Consider the following 20,730-nt stretch of genomic DNA (forward strand, 5'->3'; position numbering starts at 1 on the left):
AATGGCACTCATCTACAGCTATTCATCCATAAAAGAGGGATGATCATGCATATTTTTTTTGTTGTACCCCTCATCTTCTTTATGTTCCTTTTCATTGACGGTCTACCTTTACAGCTATAGATCAGAACAGAGTCAGTGACAGAAGGTTCTCAGCAGCCTCGAGATGTTTTGCTCAGAGTGTTCTTATATGAACCCCTGGCTGTTATAAATGATTTCCCTTTCATTAGTTAGCCACTGTACTGTCAAAGTATGTTGAAAAGCAGTGAGAGGTATAAGATACAGCTGTATGCAAAAGTTTGGGCACCCTGGTAATGAGACATGTTTGTGGAAATGAGTTAAAACATTCTCGACAGAGAACACACTTGTGCACATTTTCAAGCACAGTAACTGTTTATTTGCTGAACTTAACATTGGAAAAAAGTAGAACATAAAATGTGGCTGCAAAGTTTATATATTTATATATTACATATTTATACATTATATATTTTATGTTTTTCGAGTATGTTAACCTTAGCAAATAAACTTCGTTGAAATGTGCAGAAAAATGCTACATGTAGAGGACGTAGAGGACTGTGTAACAGTATAAATAAACATATCACATATAGTATGTAAATACTTCAGATGCTCATTTAAAAGGAAAAAAGCTTGATATTGATATATATTGATATATTTTCAGTGGCAGAAGGCATTTTTTAAAGACTTTAAGTGTTTATCTTTGCAAAAGCAATGATCCTGACCTAATACCTAATATAATGGTATTAATATTATAACGACATTTTTCTAGATTATTTATGAAAATGTATAGTAGTTGAATCTCCTCAATTTCTTTCCCTTTTAGATACAACACATTTAATCAAAAGGGCAAAGGTACCTTTTTATCAGTGTATGTCTTAGTTATGTATAACAGCTTACAAATTGTTTATTTATTAGTTCTTGACTTCAAAAAATGTGTTAATGGTTGTGCAGTTATTTTGAAAAATCATTCAATCCTTTTTCTTTCCATTTCATTATAGAATCAATAAAAACATTTGGAACATGTATACTTTGTACTACAATTAAGGAAACAACCATCTGAAAAAGATTGACATTGTCAGTGTTTGAACTGAATTGTTGTGTTTGAATTGGAATAGTTTAAAATAGTCATTTTAGATTATTTCTATGAAAATAGTAGGAAAATAAAATAAATAATAACCTTCTCTTCCATTTCCTTCTGCCCAATAATATGCAGTATTATATTAAACACTAACAGGACTAGTGTTTATTTTCTATTTTAAAGACATTTGAAAGGATACATGAAGGTCAAAGATAACAGAAATCAGGTTTTGTTTGGCCATGTTTCATTATATATTGTTCAGCTTTGTGTTTACTGCTAATTTTTACATTGTTTACAATTATTAGATTTCTTTAATAAACAACATAAAGTCTAAACATGTTATTTAAAGAGTTGTCGTCATCTAAATGCTGTATTTTATGTACATTACGTGTTATGAGCATGTAAAACTTCCTCTATATTTTATCCCATAGTTTAATCCATTGCAATACATTTTAATGGCCGCAGTTTAGATCGAAACAATTCTAAATTAATGTTAAGTTTATAAATGATTATCTTACCTTTATCAGTATGACTTCTGTCCACCTGGGGGTTCCAGTTCTTTTCTGAGATGAGCTCTGCAAACTTGTTCTTGTTTCTCCTGATCACTTCCTCTGATTGGCTCTCTCTGCTTCTCTGTTTTTTTCTGAATGAGGTCTGCGCTCTTATATACACTCTCAGGTGCATGACAGCCCCTCAAGGCCAGACGACAGTGAAGCGGATGTCATGGTGTTGCGTCTTGATTGGGGGAAGGAGTGTGAGGGGGGGCTGCTTTGGGAGAATCGCTTAGCAAAAGCAACAGATGTAACCCCCACCCACACAAACGTCCGCACCTCACGGCAAACCGCTCAAAGACATCAGCAGAAATGGCCGAATGGATTAACAAGTAGGTGCTTCAGCTATTTGAGCACCTGTTGAATTGGCTGACAGGAAATTTAGCTGCTCATGGTTTTGTAGGAAAGGTCGTTATTGTAACTGTATCAGAACTGATTTAGGGTTCCTGCATTTAATTAGAAAATTGTGAATGACGTTGAGGGAGTGCATCAGTGTTTCCTTCTTTTGTCAGCCAAGGCGTGTAAAGTGTGAAGATCAACCACACATGTCAAAGTACCATTAAAAAATAAGATAGATATGTATTTATATTTTAGAAAGATTTTTTTAAGAATTATAAAAATGTTTCACTAAATTATTAACTTGATTACAATATATATAATTCCATTATAAAATCTAGAATATGACGAGTGGTATAATATTAATATTTTAATAAATATTTATCTATATACACTGCCAGTCAAAAGCTTAGATACACCTAACTGAATGTGTGTTTTTCTTAATCTTACTGACTTTTTAATCTACAGGCTGATGCTTGAATACATATAAATAGTGCAAGTCATGAATATGAATATATTTCCAAAATAAAAATGTAAATTATTTATTTATTGTAATAAAAAGTAGTTTTCAGCAGCCAGCATTGTCTAGGCATACATCTTCTTCAGTCCCGTTAGAAAAGCATTCCAAGTGGCTCCTTATGAAGATGCTTGCGAGAAGAGTATGTAAAGCTGTATTAAGGCAAAAAAGCTACTTTTTGAGAGTCTAAAATATTATATTTTTATGTTCTCTATTTCCATATGTTTTGATTCATATTTTCTTCTTTTTCTTTATTTATGTTCCTATATACATAAAAAATTAACCTTAAAGTTTTGACTGGTAGTGTATATATCAAACTTTTCTTGAATATGCCAATTGCTGGTTTCTTTTTCTATTATAAATTCACTAGAACAGATGACTGTTATTCAACATTTGGATTGTTTATCATTATTTTGTAATTTGAAGGACTACCTCTCACAAAATGCCAGTATTTAAGCTGATCTAACTGACTATATTTGAACTGCTTGCTATTTAATTGGCTAAATTTATCTTTCTTTGCCCAAAAAGAGCAAATTAGCTTTATAAAATGATATTTACGTGTTTATGTTTGACAGCTTAATAACTATTCCAGTTCCCTAAAGTTCTGATTCTCCTCCAAGTGAGGTCAGTAAGCAAGGGAATAGCACATGAGTGGTGACGTGGTTTACTGTAGGTCCTTGGAGATTTCAGAGATGCTCTGTCACGACAGGTGAGCTTAGTTAGGATACCCTAAGGGTCATACTCATTTGCGTCATTTGCACTGGAGGATTTATACTTTAGAATTTTAGGTTGGTATTTTGAAACTGGACAAAAAAGTTCTTAGTTTATGCTTATTGCATCCATAAATGTTAATTACATTTGCTGAAGCCACTATTTTTACATTTGTTAGCTAGCACAGAAGCCTGTTCTTAAATTTTGCAAGATTTTTTGAATGCTTGTCCTTGCTCTACATATGCTACACGGTCAAAGTATGTGGATACATCTAACTTCTAATTAAGGAGGTGAGCTATTTCTGCCACACCCACTGATAACAAGCATCTAACAATAAGTATTTAGCCCTGCAATCTCCATAGTCAAAAACTTGCATTAGATTTGGTCGTATTGAAAAGCTTAGTCACTTTCAACATGGTTCTGTCATAGGCTGACACCTTTCTATTAAGATGGTTTGTCAGGTCTTTAGCCTGCTAGATCTGCCCCAGTCAACTGTAAGTGTTGTTACTGTAAAGTAGAAACAGCTCAGCTCAACTGTGCGTTTATTCTAACTTCACTTTCAATGCCTCACAGCTTTCTCAGTCTTTTAAGAATCATCTGTGGCTCTGGTCATCATTCAAAATTGTCTTATTATTGTGTAGCTTCTTAGCAACTCACTTGGTAGGCCTCATGGAACAGAGCCACCGAGTGATAAAGCTTTTCTTGGTTGCAACACTCAATACAGAGTTCTAAACTGCCTCTGGGAAATACGTTGGCAACGGAGTTGTTCATCAGGTGCTTTATGAACATCTCCATGTTTGAATTATGCAGAAAATGCAGAAACTTTTTGAAGATTTTGAGAATTTAGTGATATTCCCCTTTAAAAGGGCAGTAAAGGCATAACACACTGAAGTCACATTCTTAAATCAGTGGAAAGGGTAATTCCACTGATTTGTCAAAATTTCTGCGTAATTCAATCTTTGAGATGTAAACAAAGCCAGAGTCAGAGTAGTTTGATGTGAAATGGTTCATTGTAAAGAAGCTTTCTGACGCTTTATTTCTTTTCAGTGGTCATATAGGAACCAGGGGTCACAACTATCTACAACTCAAATACAGCCATTTTATTTACTATCCAAAACCACTAGTGAAACTGTATATGTTTTGTGAGGTGTTATATGAAATGTTGATAATGGTAATATAATAGTAAATCTGAAAAAAAATAGAACATCATGCATGTTCCCCTCTGCCATGAATGGATTTAAAATATGTTTTAGGCCAAATATTTCCTCAAAACTATCATAAAACAATGTCTCAGGCATTAAGCAGTGCATGTGTAACCATTTTATTTAATAACTTTCTGTGAGAGAGCTTTTAAACACTCAGATGTCTGATTCCTATCACCACTACTTTGTGCTATTCTTCATAAGTTTCTCTAGAACAGAGCATTTCACACCAGACCACTCTGAATGATGTTGCTTACATCTTAACGATTTAAGCCTGAAATTTGGAAAAATCGGTGGAATCCCCCTTAAACACATGGTCTCATTGCAATAAAGTGACAAAACGAGAATTCACAAGAATGCAGTGGGTTACACATATTTTATACTCAATAGCTCTTGCAATATTGTTTACCAGATACATCAAATAGATAAGACATGCCTAATTAAATTTATTGATTTGCCGAACGTTTAATCGGTTTTGATTAATTGGCCCGTAGTGTGCAGCACATAGTTGGTTTGGGTTCATGTAATCCATTGTATGGATTTTCTCTTGTCTCTGTGCCCTAATGATGAATCCTATTACTGAGGATTACAGGGATAAGATGTCCACTGTCAGTCACACTGCTCCACATTAGAGAAAGAGAGAGAGAGAGAGAAAGTGAGAGAGAGAGAGAGAGAGAGAGATGGACGGATGGTGACAAACATGCTAGAGACCTTTCACTTTTTTCTGCTCTCCTCACGAGGGAAGATGCCTCACAGTTCCAGGTAATCATTACCCATTTATTACCCTTTTATAACACTATAGCACTTGCTTTCTTTCCTTCTCATACAAGAACATTCACCGAAAACGGTGCTGCATTGACTTCAGATGTGCCCATTATTTCCACATGAATAAAACTTAATACATTAATTGTGTCTATCAGTTTACTTACTTTTGGCAATAATTCTGTTGGTGTTATATATTTTACTCATGTGGAATCATGGTGATAAGTAAACACATCATTTTTTCTGTGTTCAGTTTCTTTGGTCATTTCTGTGAGATGGAAACATCAAGCTGTTACCTCCTTATATGGTTTATGCATTTACTAAGTGGTTCACTTTAGTAACTCACTTTAGTGAACTGTGCTCCATCGGTTTGTCACATTGCTGTGTCTTTGAGGGCAGATTTTGTATTACATGAGGAAAATGAAATGCCCTCCAAACAAAAGGAAGAAGTCTCTAAGTGCAGGTCTGTCTAATAAAAGTGCCACCTGAAGGCACTCAGGTCCTCCTCCATCACTCTGATTCATTCTTCATTGACTGCTAATAGTATGGCCGGAAATATTAGTCAGGAAACATATGAATGTGGAGGGACATGGGAACTGCTCTTTAACCTTGTTAGCTTTAACACCTCCATACCCTGCTGGACGCTTTGCTTTGGCCTCAGGATGTGCAGAAAGAATGGCTGGGTAAGATGTGATGCTACATTATGGCACTCTGATGTGGATATATGATGCTGTATGTTGTGGTCTAAGCTCTGCGCATGAAAGGCTTGGCTAAACAAAGAGTCTTGCTAATGAATTAGCTTCCCTTGCAAGGCAAATTAGATTATTGGGTGCAACTTAGGTGTATTTGTGCCATGCAGGTGCTGCCATTTTCACTTTGATTAGTAAATTCTGTTTGACCTGTTTTAGACTATTTGAAAATGGTACAAAAATATATTTTATGTCTGATCTTATGAATTCTATTGGTGTTTTATTTTTTTTTTGGTTCCAAAACTGACTGGAGCATGTTTATCACTGTGTCATATCATCACTTAATAAACGCTTGAGGACTAAAGACACCAATTCATCCAGTTTTGAAAACGGAATTTTTTTGTTATTTTTCAGTTATACACGTCTTCAGCTAAGCAATTGTATGGGGCCTTCTTTGTGTATCATGCCCCACATATTTTCAATAGGGGACAGGCAGGCTTGTCTTGCACCCACACTCCCTGATTGTGCAGCCATACTGTTGTAACACGTGCAGACTGTGGCTTGCCGTTGTCATGCTGAAAAAAAACATGGGTGTCCCTGAAAAAGACATTTAAAGGCAGCATATGTTGTTCCAAAATAACAAAATGTGTATGTATCTCTAGCATTAATGGTGCTCTCACAGATGTACAATTTATCCTCTACTACCCCCCATGCCATTACACACCCTGGCTCTTGAATTTTCACTGGTAACAATGTGGATGGTCATCTTCTTCTTTGGCCCAGAGAACAAAATGTCCATTATCTCCATAAACAATTTGAAGGTTGACTCGTTAGACCATAATGCACATTTCATCAGTCCATTTCGGGTGAACCCAAGTCCAGAGAAGTTGGCAGCACTTGTAGATGTTGTTGACATGTGGCTCCCACTGTGCACAGTACAGTCCTAACATTGCATTTGTGGATGCAGCAACAAACAAAAGTGTTTATTAACAAAGTATTTTTGGGCCCATGCAGTGAAATCCATCACAGAAGCATGCCAGTTTTTGAATGCAGTGCCATCTAATAGATCTAAGGTCATAGGTATTTAGCTGTGTTTTTTGGCGTTAGAGATATTTCTGGATTCCCTGCATCTTTTAACAATAATACGTACTGTAGAGTGTAAAATACCTAAAATCCTTACAAAAACTTGTTAAAGAACATTGTTTTTGAACAGTTGGGCTATTTGCTGATACATTTTTGGCAAAGTGGTGAGCATCAACCCATCTTCACTCACTAAAGAGTAAGGCTTTCTTGGATTCTTGTTTTATAACCAAACATGAGAACATCACCTCTTTTAAAAGGGTTTCTAAACCTTTAACAACGTTTCTAGTCTTAATTTGCCCCATCACAACCTTTTTGGAATGTGTACAGGCATCAGTTTTAGTATGAGCATATATTTACAAAAAAAAAAACAATGAAGTTGTTCAAATAAAACATGAAATATCTTGTCTTTGTATTGCTTTTGTTCAAATACAGGTCAAAGTGGATTTACAAGTCACTGCTTTCTGTTTGTATTATGTGTAGTCTTAACTTTGTTGGATTTGGGTTTATATGTGTGAGAATATTAACTTAACCATTCCCTAATCTCTCCTCAAGGAAGTCCAGAACTACCACTCAATACCTAGTTTATCTGATCAGTCCTTCATTAAATAAAATGAGATGCTGCAGATCGAATTGAGCAAATCCATGTGATTGCTGGAGTGCAGTGAGAACTCAGGAACCAAATCTGTGTTCTTCTAACCAAAATATAATTAATAATGTTTTAAAAAAACAAAACATTCTTATTACATTTACTGTATTTGTTTTTTTTTTTATATTTATTACAATGTTATGAGGTTTTTTGACATAACTGTGTTAAGTAGCTTCTGAAACCCATGAATTAATAAGCACTCAGTGAATTCGAGTCAGATGACCTGTTTTGTTGTTTTTTTTTAAATGAAAATAAGTTAACACATCTGTTAGAGGAACAAATTTAAATATGTCATTTTTCCTGTAAATGTTAGTGCACAATTTCTATTTATTTGCTGAAAAAAAACAGAATATAAAATATGCAATCATTTTTGCACAGGCCACATTTAATGTTTTATTTTTTCCCAGCGTGTTCAATTCAGCAAACACACAGTAATTGTGTATTAAAATGCGTAGAAGTGTGTTCTCTGTAGAGGATGTGTTCACTTTTTTTCAATTAGAAAATCAACAAAACTTGTCATTTGACCAGGGCTGCCCAAACATTTGCACACAACTGTAGATGGTAACTACTGATCTGTTTATTCTTAACTCTCCCTGAGTAGATGAACTTTCACTGTTGCTGTGGTCTTGATCCGCCACCTCTAAGAAGGAAAGTGCACGAGTCACTAAAGCACCTTAGCAGTGGATGTTGACTGGCTGACCTAAAGTCTGATCAGAGCAGGGCATTACAGGTGGCTCAGGATGTGGGTGACATTTAATTAAAGTGTCACGTTTAGAGACATAATTACAGTTTGCAGCATTATTTTGTTAGGGGACGCGCCAATATGAAAATTCTAGGTCGTTGTCTGTAGCTGGTGATTGCCAGTAACTGGTCATTTTATATATTTATATATTTGTTTGTTTGTTTGTTTGTTTGCATTTTAAGACAAGCTTACACTATAATCCATATATAATGTGCATGTGGTGACCCAACACCTATGGCAACTATGGTGCCTATTGCCACTAATATATTGTGCACCTCTAATTTTGGTGCTCCTGATTATTAAGATGACCACAGTACACTGTAAAAAAGTTCTACACTACGCAATAATTTATGTGATTATCATAAATTATTATGTGTTTAAATGAGTCCTGTATGAAAGTGTTTTTGGATGCGCATTGGCTTGATTCCCTTTTTCTTGCTCCCTTTTTTTCTGTTTTAGAGTGATGTAACCATTTGGAAAAGGCTCCTATGGGAACAGGGACTGTAGAGTTCCTGATATTGTGGAAGAGGTTTTCTCTTGATGAATTATTCTCCATCCTCACTGAGATTGGAGTTTAGAGAGACAGTATGCTGGCCTGATCCCTGCAGATCTCTCCAGAAAGGTGGGCTGGGGGTCAGCTGAGGTGGGCAGATGGAGGGTGGGACTCTCCTGCCCCTCCTGGTGGTCATACTGGGCTTGAGGTTATTTCAGGTGGCTGGAGCCGATGACGACCACTCTGAGCACACTCACCAGGTCAGCACAGCTCAGTGCGGTGAGTACAGTAACCAAGTGATGGAGGATGGTATGTGCAGGCTTGTGGCCACGCTGCCCCAGCTGGATGACCAGCGCTGCCCAGACATGTTCCGCTGCACAGACGAGGTGTCCTACTGGCTTCATGAGAACGAGGAACGTAAGCAGCAGATTCTGGCTCTGCGAGAGACTGTATCCGAGCTGCAGGAGGAACTCCGCAATCACCGTCATCGGGTCAAAGTCCTTGAGCTACAAGTCAGTATTATTATTAATGATAATAATAATATTGGAGATTTATTTAGCACCCATAGATGCTGTACAATAAGACTGTAGTAAATTATATACAAAATGTAAAAAAGAACCTTCAAACTACATAAACTACATAGAGTTCATTTATAATATTAAATCAAATCAAATAAAAATATAAATAAAATTATAATGAGCTCAAATGCCAAAAAGGCGACACATAAAAGCTAATTATAGAAGACATACAGAGAAATAGAAAGACAATATGAATAAAAATATTCAAGCAAGGTGAAAGAATTCACCTGCCTCAAAAATCAAGCTCTAAAGCCATAGTTACACTGTTATCCAGCCACCAGTGCTGCAGAACTGGGCCAGAGCTGTCCTGGACACCAGCCCTCCACAACCAGAACTGAACACCTCTTAATAGGGCCAGTGTTGTACTGGACATGTGCATGCATGGCAAGTTACATATGTCTTTAACTGGAAATCACATAGCTACCAACTTCATAGTCAAATTTCTTTTCTTATTAGGATATGGCAAATTATTAGCTTTATGAGATGGCATTTGGAATATACAGGGTGGTTCAAAAAGACTGATCCGATTTTGAAATGATTTATTTCAGTTGTAAATCATTACAGAACAACGCCGTAAATTGTAAATGGTTTAAGTGAGCATAAAGTTTATTATATTCATCCCATACTTGATTGATCATGTCGGTTGTCACTGCACTCACGGCTCTTTCAGTGCGATTTTGGAGATCATCCAGTGTTGTGGAACCAACGACGAATGCTCTGAGCTGTTGGAGGTTCACTGCCGACGAAAATCACATTGCACAGTTATGACGGATTCACTTTTAGTTTATATTGTGGACTGGAACAGGCAAATACGCTGTTTTCTAAGTGCTGTAGATGCATATAGGTTGTTGTGATGGACACTTTGCCTGTGTTTAAAATGTCTTTTACCTTTATATACTTACTTGTACATTTAAAATTGGAATCCTGCTTATGATTGTAGGTTAAAATCCTTACAGTTCAGGTGAGCCACCAAAGTAGGCCGCCAATCTCAAGCTAGTTAGGCTCGCTTGACAGCTTGTGGCATACTAATTCATGACAGGTGAGCTTCTGCACAGTCTCTGAAGGAACTTGCAAGAGGAACAAAAAAAGATATTCAGCAACTTTAAAGCCTTCGTTACTAAAATTTGAAATTACTGACACAGTGCAATACAAGCAGAGGAAGTGATTTCAAATAACCAGCAATTTCCATAAGTGATCACACTAGCATGAACATATTGCTTATTTGAAAGATTGTGGAGGTTCCTCTTTGCTCTGACTAGCTCAGCACTGCAGTTTTCTTCTTAAAGTCTCCTTGACCCTCAGCGGTAACAGGATTAGCATTGAGGCCTTGACCCCTCTCCACGTGCTTGGCTGTGTGTACATGTAAGTTCTTCACGCTGCGCTGTAACAGCTAGAGCAGGAGCTGAAACATTAAGCTCACGCCCAGAGGGCTGAATCTCCTCGCTCTTAAAGCAGGAAGTATACAAACCATTGCACTGCAGGTCTTCCAGAGTGATAAAAATTTTGTTGTTTAATGTTTTTAAAAGTGAGTAAAATATGTTAATTCATAGCACAAAAATATATTAATATACTTTTAACTACTCTTAGACAAGATGTTCTTAAAAAGGTTGTTACTGAAGTACCACAATAACAGCTATTGTTGTATGCAAAAATTAGGTTTTTTTGTTTATTTTTTATGTGAAAATAAGAGAGCTCAACAGAGAACTCACTTAAATGTGGCATTTTCTTTCTCATTAAAATAATAAATAATAATGAAAATGTTATTATAACCATGTTTCCAAAAAGGCTGAGACACTGTGCAAAATGTAAATAAAGAGTGTAATGTTGAAAATAGTACAAAGACAACATAGTAAATATTCAAACTGAAAAATGTTATTGTTTTTTGATAAATATATGCCCGTTTTGAATTGATACCAGCAACATGTTCCAAAAAAGTTGGGACAGGGCAGAAAAAGTCTGGGAAAGTATAATTGGAAAAAAAAAGAAAAAAAAACACCTGGTGAAATATCTCACAACTAATTAACTGGCAACAGGTCAGTCATGTTATTGTGCATCCCAGAGAGGCTGAGTCTTTCAGAAGTAAAGATGGGCAGAGGTTCACCACTCTGTGAAAGTCAACAATTCAAGAATAATGTTTCTTAATATAAAATAGCAAAGAATTTGGGGATTTCATCATCTACGGTACATAATATTAAAATATTCAGTGAATCCAGAGAAATCTCTGTATGTAAGGGTCAAGGCTGAAAACCAGTATTGCCTGGCTGTGATCTTTGGGCCCTCAGATGGCACTGTATTAAAAACTCACTGCATGGTCTCAGGAACACTTGCGAAAACCACTGTCTGTGAACAAAGTTTGTCACTGCATCCACAAATGCAAGTTAAAACTCTACCATGCAAAGAACAAACCATATATAAGCAGGATCCAGAGATAATGCTGCTATCTCTGGGGCCCAGCTCATTTAAGATTGACTGAGGCGAAGTGGAAAAGTGTCTTGGTCCGCCAAATCAAAATTTGAATCAAATTCTTAGTCCTCCAGACTAAAGAGGAGAGGGACCATTCAGCTTGTTATCAGCACATAGTTCAAAGGTCAACATCCATAATGCTATCGGAGGACATGCACATGGCATGGATGACTTGCACATCTGTGCGACATTAATGTTGAATGAAATATACATGTTTTGGAGCAACATATGCTGCCATCCAAGTGACGTCTTTTTCAGGGAAGGCCTTGATTATTTCAGCAAGACAATGCCAAACCAAATTCTGCATGCATTACAGCATTGCTTCGTATTGAAAGAGTCCACGTGCTAAACTGACCTGCCTGCAATCCACACCCACTGAAAACATTTGCCGCATTATGAAAACAAAAATACAACAAAGCACACTCCAAACTGTTGAAGAGCTGAAATTCTATATCAATCAAGAATGGGAAAGCTATTCACTTTCAAAACTACAGCAATTGGTCTCCTCCAAATGCTTACAGAGTGTTGTTAAAAGAAGAGGTGATGAAACAGTGGTAAAGAAACCCTTGTTCCAACTTTTTTGAAAAATGCTGCTGGTGTCAAATTCAAAATAGGCATATATTTTTCAAAAAACAATACAATTTCTCAGTTTCAAAGATTGATATGTTGTCTTTATACTATTTTTAATTAAATACAGGGTTTAAATGATTTGCACATCATTGTATTATGTTTTTATTTACATTTTGCACAGCATCCCAACTGTTTTGGAAAGGGGTTATATAAATATTAACAGTATTATTTTGGGAGATGTTTATTTTCATGATAATTCCTATTGGAAAGATAAACACTAAGTCAGAGAAACTAACCAGCTTGATTTCCCTGTTAATGAACTTTGATAAATGACTCAGTTTAAAAGAAAGAACTACTACCTAAAAGCTTCCTGAGCTTCTATTTCCTTAGTGCAGTTTTTTCACAGCTTTTTAAAGACATTGTTTCATTACTTTAAGAATGTGCAAAAGTGTTCTCTGTAGAGGATGTGTTAATTTTGACTTAGAAAATCAACAAAACATGTCCTTTGACCAGGGGTGCACCAACTTTTGACTCTATGTGTATGAGTTTTTATTGACTTACAGTACTATACGAAGGTTTTAGGCGTCTGGGACAATATGTTAAATCTTTTATCAGGGTCCAGTTTCCCAAAAACATCTTAGTGTTGAAATCATCTTAACTGGTAGAGTTAGTGTGCAATGTGATGCTCGCTCTACCGCTGTATGATCTGTGTGCTAAGATGCTTTTGGGACACCCAGCTCTGGGGAGAAAGCATTCATTTGTTTAAGATAAAAAAACACTAATATTATAATACAAATAAATGATACCCTGTGACTTTACACTACTGTTCAAATTGCGATTCCAGTATTATTTACTGTTTTCAATAATAATAAAACAGTTTTTGATTATTGAACATTTTTTGCTCCAAGCACATTTGTATGTTTCAACTAATTACTAGGAAGCTGTGAACAATGAAGAAATGTTAGATTCCAGAATGATGAACAGAGCTGTAAAAGATGCTATAATAATTGAGAAAACTGTAGAACATTGAGGATGAAATTCTAATAAAGTTAATGAATGTAGCATTTTTGAAAAGTTGTGATCAAATCTCGAGGCAGATAACTAATCAAGGAATTACTGTGTAAGTAGATATTTACAGTGTATATACAGATATTTACAACTTCCCATACGATGTTCCCAAGAAATGTCTTGAAGCACCAACTTGTGTTTAGTTTATAATATTTAAATCTATATTATATGAGTTATTATTGACTGAAATGACAGCAATTATTAATTGACAAGTGAATATAAACTTTTGAATGGTGGTATATGTGTGTCATTGTCAGCTTAACCATTTCCAAAGTTCTCCTCGAGGAAGCCGAGTATCTGCAGTTACCACCCAATACCTAGTTTATCTAATCAATCCGTCATTAAATTAAATCTGGAGTACTGATGAAATTTAACAAATCCATGCAATGATGTGCAGCAAGAAGTCAGAAACCAAACCTGTGTTCCTCTAACTGTATTGCTCTAAGATATTAATCTTTATTGACTGCCCAGATCAGTAGTTTTTTTGGCTGCGTAAAACACAGTACTGTAGGTTTGCTGTTCCTTCTGCAGAGTGAAGAGAAATCTCGTCTGAACTCATCCCTGGAGCAGCGCTTCCATGAGCTGGAGGAGCATTATGCAGAGGCCACCACACTGCTCCACATCCAGGGCTCACTAGTCTATGACCTTCAGGCTCAGATCCAGAACCTGTCCATGCTGGTGGAAAAGGTCCGGCGCAACCCTGGTTGCATGATCAACATTGTGCGCACAAGCCCCTTGCTGAGTGCCCAGCAGGCCCTGCACCCAGGTAGGCTGAGTCAAGCTTCTTTAAGTTTATCCTCCCTCTTACTGGGCAATGCACAGCTGAATAACAAAACCAGTTAGGATCAGAAAAATTGCAGCAACTGATAAGGCCCTGCCAAGACAATAAGCTAAGATGCCATCATATTTAGCAGAAGAATCATAGCAACATTTCAAAATCTTCTGATCTTTAGACTGCTTTGCTAAAATGCCTGAAAAGATACTCAACTCAAATAGTTAAATACTATAAAACCCAGACATACCTTATATCCAGTTATCTAATATCCATTTGTAGGTTTATGTGCTGAATTTAACACATTGTGGCCCATGCAAAAATGATGTAGTTATGTCACAGTTTATATATATATATATATATATATATATATTTTTTTTTTTCCCAGTATGTTAAATTGATCAAATAAATGTGCACTGAAATTAGGAGTAAATGCCATGTTTAAGTTTGCACCCTGTAGAAGATTTCCTTATTTTCACTTACAGCCATCATGTTATAGGGCTCTTTAGCTTGGATGGGGTTCTAATCGAGGTAGAAGGGATCATGACTGCCCCCACTATCAATCTATTTTGGCACAAAACCTTTTGGCTTCTCTCAGAAAGCTTAAGGTGAAAAGGAATTTCACCTGGCAGTTTGAAGGAGCTTGAAAATTTTTGAAAGGAAGAGTGGGATAAAATTGCAATGTATGAATATAAAAGGCTTATAAAAACCTGTACATCCATATTTCATAGTTGTTCCAACAACTCAAATGACAAAATTATGCAAAGAACTGCAGAATTCAGCTGAAATTACAGTTCTTCCTATCGATAAAATAGAGTAAGGATTAGAGTAAGGACTCAGTAAGGAGACCACATTAGGCCTGTAAAAGGTTACTGGTGCAAATCCCATTTGGCTTAGTAACAACGAGCTGCACATTCTCATGCTCTTGTCCTTCGTTTCCTCTCTGCCTTCGGTCAGGAAAAGCCAGTTAACACCAGTGTTGCTTTCACACAGCATTCATGTCTCAAATCCCCTTTTGTCCAAGCTTGCTTGAAATTTAGAATATCAGTGTATTTAAACAACTAAAGTTTCACAAATATGGGGGTATTAGCTTCGATCACTTTTTTAGCTACATTAGCCTTGTAGCTCCAGTGCTTCAGAAAGTTCAGACACCCAACATGTAGGCTGATCGATTTTTATTAAACTACTCCTTTAAGTAAAAATGAATATTAATTTATTAAAATGTGCGTTGTTCTACACCAGAGGTGCAGCACGTCCGAAACTGTCCCATCGACTGTGCTTCCATCTACTACAACGGTGTGCGGCGCTCTGGGATCTACACTGTGGTGCCATCATTAGGGGCCATGCCTGTGGAGGTCTACTGTGACATGGACACTGATGGTAATGTTTTCACAGCATTTACAGACTCAGTGAACTTATAAATTACCTTATAATATATTCATTAAACCTAGAAGGCCTGTAGAATTTCCTTACCTTTTTCTGAAAACATCTTCACGTTTACATTTAGTTAATTAAGAGGCTCTTATCCAGAGCGACTTTGCCTGCTCATTGGAATTGCAGCAACTCCTTGCTTATAGAGTAAATCCATTACAGTTAATCCTTTTTAAGTTAACAGTGTGATGAAATGCTGACATCTACATAAAATAGAGAGGTGAAGTTACTGATTACTGTTGAACAAGCTGACCTAAGAGGCCTCTGTCTATGCAACAAAAAATATTGAATCAGATTTGTAACCTGTACTGAATATATGTGTGTTGTGGTTCTCCCAGGTGGTGGTTGGACAGTAATTCAGCGTCGGCAGGATGGCTCAGTGAACTTTGATCGTGGCTGGAAAGAGTACAAGGACGGCTTTGGGGACTTGCACACTGAGTACTGGCTGGGAAACGAGCACATTCATGACCTGTCCAGCCAGGGAGACTACGCACTACGCATAGACCTGGAGGACTGGAGCGGCAAACACAAATACGCTCTTTACCAGAGCTTCAGGTGACACTAGCTATCTCCTGTGACAGTTTTCCCCTTACTCAAACGTCCGCAAAGACATTTGGTGTCTGATGTTTTCTTCATTAATTTTGCACTGGAGCTTTGAAGCTAATGCAGCTAATAGGTAAGGAAAGCTTATACCCCACCAGTTAGCACTGTGCAAGCTGCATGCCTGAATCATCACACGCTTGCCACATTTAGCTGTTAAGTAATATAAATTTGCTAATATGGTTTCTGGCCATCTAGAAATATATTATCATGGTGACCATACATACTCTTTGTCCAGGGCATGCTCTCTTTTTGGGACCTAATAAATGCGTCCGGCTGGGTTTTCTAAATTGCCAAAAATGTCTGGGCTTTAGCTTTGATATCACGTTGACATTTGCTTTCTACAGGCTCGCCCTGTAGCTTCAAGCATCCTTTTTTTGAAAACCAAAATATGGTCACCCTAATATATTACTTTGTTTGAACCTGATGTGCCCCTGATCACTAAACTAGACCTTCAACTGTTCCAATGATAAAAATGTGTCTGTGTGCATCAGCACCACGTAAAAACTCTCTTTGTGTGTTGGCAGTATTGAGGATGAGGCAACCCAGTACAGGCTTCATATCTCTGGCTTCAGTGGAACAGTGGAGGATTCTTTCAGCTGGTACCACGACAAGCAGAGCTTCAGCACCCCGGACACGGGCAACATCTGTGCAGAAATCTCTCATGCTGGCTGGTGGTACAATCAGTGCTTCTATGCCAACTTAAATGGCATCTACCACAAGGTACTTGTCCTTTTTTACATCAGATGTTTAAGGGACATGGAATATTCTGCTGCACAGAGCTCCATTCGTCAGCCTTAGTGTTTTGACAAAATTCACGTTTTAAATCACCTTTGTGGTTTTGTCCGCCTGTGTTCTCTCACTGCTGTCTGAGACATGTTTACAAGATAGAAATCAGTGGTCACCAATCTTATTCACAGAGGGCCGGTGTAGCTGCAGGTTTTCATTCCAACCAAACAGGAGCACACTTCCTATAATGTACCACTTGTTTCAAGACTGAGACCAAATAATTATACAAGCAGAATCAGTTGTGCTTCTGCATGATTGTAATAAAACTTGCAGCCAAACTGACTTTCTGGATAAGACTGTTGATCCCTTTAAGTTATTGTATGTTCACAAAGAAAATATGCTGTTATTCTGATCTGCAGGGTGGACGCTACTCTCCGAAAGGGAAAAGTGCTCTCGGGCCCAATGGGATTGTGTGGTTCACCTGGAAAGATTCAGACTATTACTCCCTGCGCAAAGTGAGCATGATGATCCGCCCTCGAACATTCCGGCCACACTTGTCTCCCTAAGCAACTGAGTCATTAGCCAGCCAATCATAAGCCTCAGAGCCACAATGACAGAAGATGACTGGAGGAACAGAAGATGTGACGATGCTTTCTGCGAAGTGGACTTCTGAAGGGTTAATATGGTATTATATGGACAGACACACAGAGATTGGATTTTTTTTTAGGTCGAAAATAAAGACTGGGAAATCAGTTGACTAGTAAAATGTTACCAGACTTGTATCAAGTTCCATGCCTACATTCTATATTTGCTTTTTTCTTTTTAGCATTTTTGGTTAAAATTCTTTGAAATAGATAGGGAATCACAGATAAGAATTTGAGTGCATTCGTTCTTTATGTAAAAAGAAAAGCTAATGACTAGTACAGAGACATGAACCACAAGAAAATTCCTCCTCTGCTGGCGTAAACTCATTCACCTACAAAAACAACACGTTCATCATTCCTCCTCATTCACATTCTCCTGAAAGCACTTATAGCTGCCCAGGAGAACAGATATGCGCCCAAAAAAAAAGAAAAAGAACAAAATAATCCCAGAAGGAGAGAGTACAAATCAGGGTTTATTAAATCATATCAGAATTATTTTTGTGTTTTTTTTTCTTCAATAATTTCTGGTGCAAACATTGCTATACATAAAATGATACATCAAGAACTGAAGCACATGCATTGGATAAAGAATATACGTTCAGTGTGAGAAGACAAAGAAGTGCATGAGAAAAACAGATTGCACGGTGGCAACGTGGCAGAGAAAATTGCTTAGCGACAGGCGAAAAAAGTAAAGCTGTTCGTCATTTGGCTTTGAAGGAAACATAAAGCACCTGTTTGATGTTTGAATGAAATCTATGGCGCAAAAAAAAGGACCAGCCCTCCTGTATCTACTCCAGAGATGTCAAACGGGTTTATGCATGTACGCATGTGTCTATGTACGCGTGTATATAGAAAGATGTGCATAAAGACTTATCTTTATATACGTTTTGGCACTGTAATGAACATAGTTTTGCACTGAAAAACACCTCATTAAAGTGCACGGCGTAAAAAGCATGCTGAACTTCAGCACACACATAAAGGCACAGTGAAAGAGGCCGCACCTCTGCTATTGCAAAAGAGTGCACACAGAAAATGGCACAGTAGAAAGCATGTAAGACTCTCTTCTCTGTCTTTCTCTGGATACGTAAACTGACAGACTAGGATATCACAGACAAAGATGGCTGGAAGTGGTTCTGAATGTGACAAATTGAAACAACATACAGTATTGTGCAAAAGTCAAAATGGCCATTAAGAGCAAGTTATTCATTTTTCAGGAGATGTCAAAAGAGATTCAGTATATGCCACTTGCATAAGGAGGTGGAAAGTCAAAGGAAAATAAGTGGGGAAAATAGAAGTTTCTAAAACTGGAGTTCAAAAACGATTAAGAGATAGAGAAAATGGGACTCCTAACAACTGCGCAAGAGTTGGTGGACCACCAAAACTGTCAATACTCTTGCTCTGAAAAAAATCCACAGGTGTTTCTGTCAAGAAGCCATTAGTGAGAAAATCAAACAGACAATAAAGATGAAAATTTTGCAAATCAAAGAAGCTGCTGTTCTCAGATCAATTGACTGACCACCGCAGAGTCCAGACCTCAACATCACAATGTGTTTGGAATAATTTGGATTACGCGAAGCAGAAAATGCAACCACTTCTGAGACTGGACTTTAGAGGTGTGGAAAGAATGGAAGCTGTAATAAAGGTAAATGGTTGACACAGCAAATACTGTAATATCTGATCTCTAATATCTGCTTTTTGCTTTTTCTCCCTGATGCTGAAAAATAAATAATGCATAACAGCCATTTTGACTGGAATTTAAATAAAACAAAGGGTGGTCTCTTTTGCACAGTACTGTAATGCACAGCATTATGATGGATGCAGTACTAGGTGTTAACCTCATATAGCCTCTTCACTGCTTCTGGAGGAAGACTGGCTGTTGATTTGAAGGAAAAGGAACACTTCAACATTTTCAAACTTATCTCAATCTGAATCTATATTGCACGGTCATTTACCACAGACGATAAGTTCTCTTACTGAACAGAAGAGGAAATGTGTTGGTTCACAAAACACAATAGAAACCAATGGGCAAGTGCCTTTGCTTCCATTAGGTTCTATTATAACTGTGCTTCAAGTCAGTGCTTTTCTGTTCAGGGTAATGTGTCAAAGTTATTATTTGTGTCGTCAACCTTATGCTATTCGTACTATACACAGAGACTAGGTTGAAAAACTCAAAGTATCCATTTAATTAAAAAAATGAGAACGGTTGGGAGATCTGTTTGTGTTAATAGAGAGAGAGAGAGAGAGAGAGAGAGAGGCTAAGTGATACTTTAGCTAACTGCCTTTGGCCTGAGATCAACAGAAGCTTTTTATGGCACTGAGGTCATAGACAAACAAAGATCTTAAAAAGAAAGAGGAACTGAAAAGAAAGCGAGAGCAAGCGAGTGAGAGAGAGACAGGAAATTAGAGAGAGGGCCTTGTATGTGCAGCAGTGCCTGGCTCAGTGCAGTCCTCTTCTCTTTACATGGTCGTGAACTGACTGTGAGCGTGTCTCAGCTTCTCAGCAATCTATAGGTGCAAAACAGCATTCACTGTATAGATCTTTCTCATCAACATACGTCTATTCACCAATTCAGTCATTCATTTCTCAGCATTACTCATCACAAGTGCTGAAGGACCCATCCAAACACTATCTATGCTAAAAATATGCCTGAATTACATGCAGGCCTACGTGTTTGTGCAAAACGTCTATGAATGGATGGACTTTTAGAAGCTTTAAAATCAGTTTACCGTCTCATAGAATTTCACTTGCTGCTCCAGATACAACTGCATCACTCTGTTGTAGTCATAGATGCGGTTGCTATGGAAGTGATTCATTTCCGCTGCAGGGACAAAATTAAGACAGGTATTGGGTTTCAAGCTTCAGACATCAATAACAAAGTCTCTGGATGCTGTGTTGTTAAAGAAATAGTGATATAAATTCAATTCATACAATTTTCTCTTTACCTCGAAAGCTAATTCAGCCAAAACATGTTTGATGTTTGGTATGAGGCTAATATAGCTAACAAGTACAAGCAGCTTACCAGGGATGTATATAAGCTTTTCGAGCAGGC

The 20,730-nt window shown here is 37.3% G+C and overlaps 2 protein-coding genes across 5 annotated transcripts in view; one reads left to right on the forward strand and one right to left on the reverse strand.

Moving 5' to 3' along the window:
• Positions 1-5,104: 5,104 nt before the first annotated feature.
• Positions 5,105-18,107, forward strand: si:ch211-203k16.3 (fibrinogen-like protein 1). The gene is made up of 7 exons (XM_036582044.1): positions 5,105-5,172; positions 8,792-9,337; positions 14,036-14,270; positions 15,519-15,656; positions 16,046-16,262; positions 16,835-17,030; positions 17,456-18,107. The coding sequence occupies exons 2-7, from the start codon at positions 8,984-8,986 to the stop codon at positions 17,600-17,602; spliced, it is 1,287 nt and encodes a 428-aa protein (XP_036437937.1). The 5' UTR covers positions 5,105-5,172; positions 8,792-8,983; the 3' UTR covers positions 17,603-18,107.
• A 28-nt stretch (positions 18,108-18,135) lies between these two features.
• The window catches only part of snx9b (sorting nexin 9b), a 36,963-nt gene continuing 34,368 nt past the window's right edge, over positions 18,136-20,730 (reverse strand). For 3 of the 4 annotated variants that reach the window (XM_036582042.1, XM_036582041.1, XM_036582043.1), the window contains 2 exons: positions 20,408-20,499; positions 20,138-20,185 (listed from right to left, as the gene is read on the reverse strand). In XM_036582042.1, the coding sequence (XP_036437935.1) occupies positions 20,138-20,185; positions 20,408-20,499 (140 nt within the window). Of the gene's footprint in view, positions 20,186-20,407; positions 20,500-20,730 lie in introns of all 4 variants that reach the window. The other variant, XM_036582040.1, reaches the window with a different exon arrangement.

Source organism: Colossoma macropomum, unplaced genomic scaffold, assembly GCF_904425465.1.
Source record: "Colossoma macropomum unplaced genomic scaffold, Colossoma_macropomum, whole genome shotgun sequence".
Taxonomy (NCBI): Eukaryota; Metazoa; Chordata; class Actinopteri; order Characiformes; family Serrasalmidae; genus Colossoma; species Colossoma macropomum.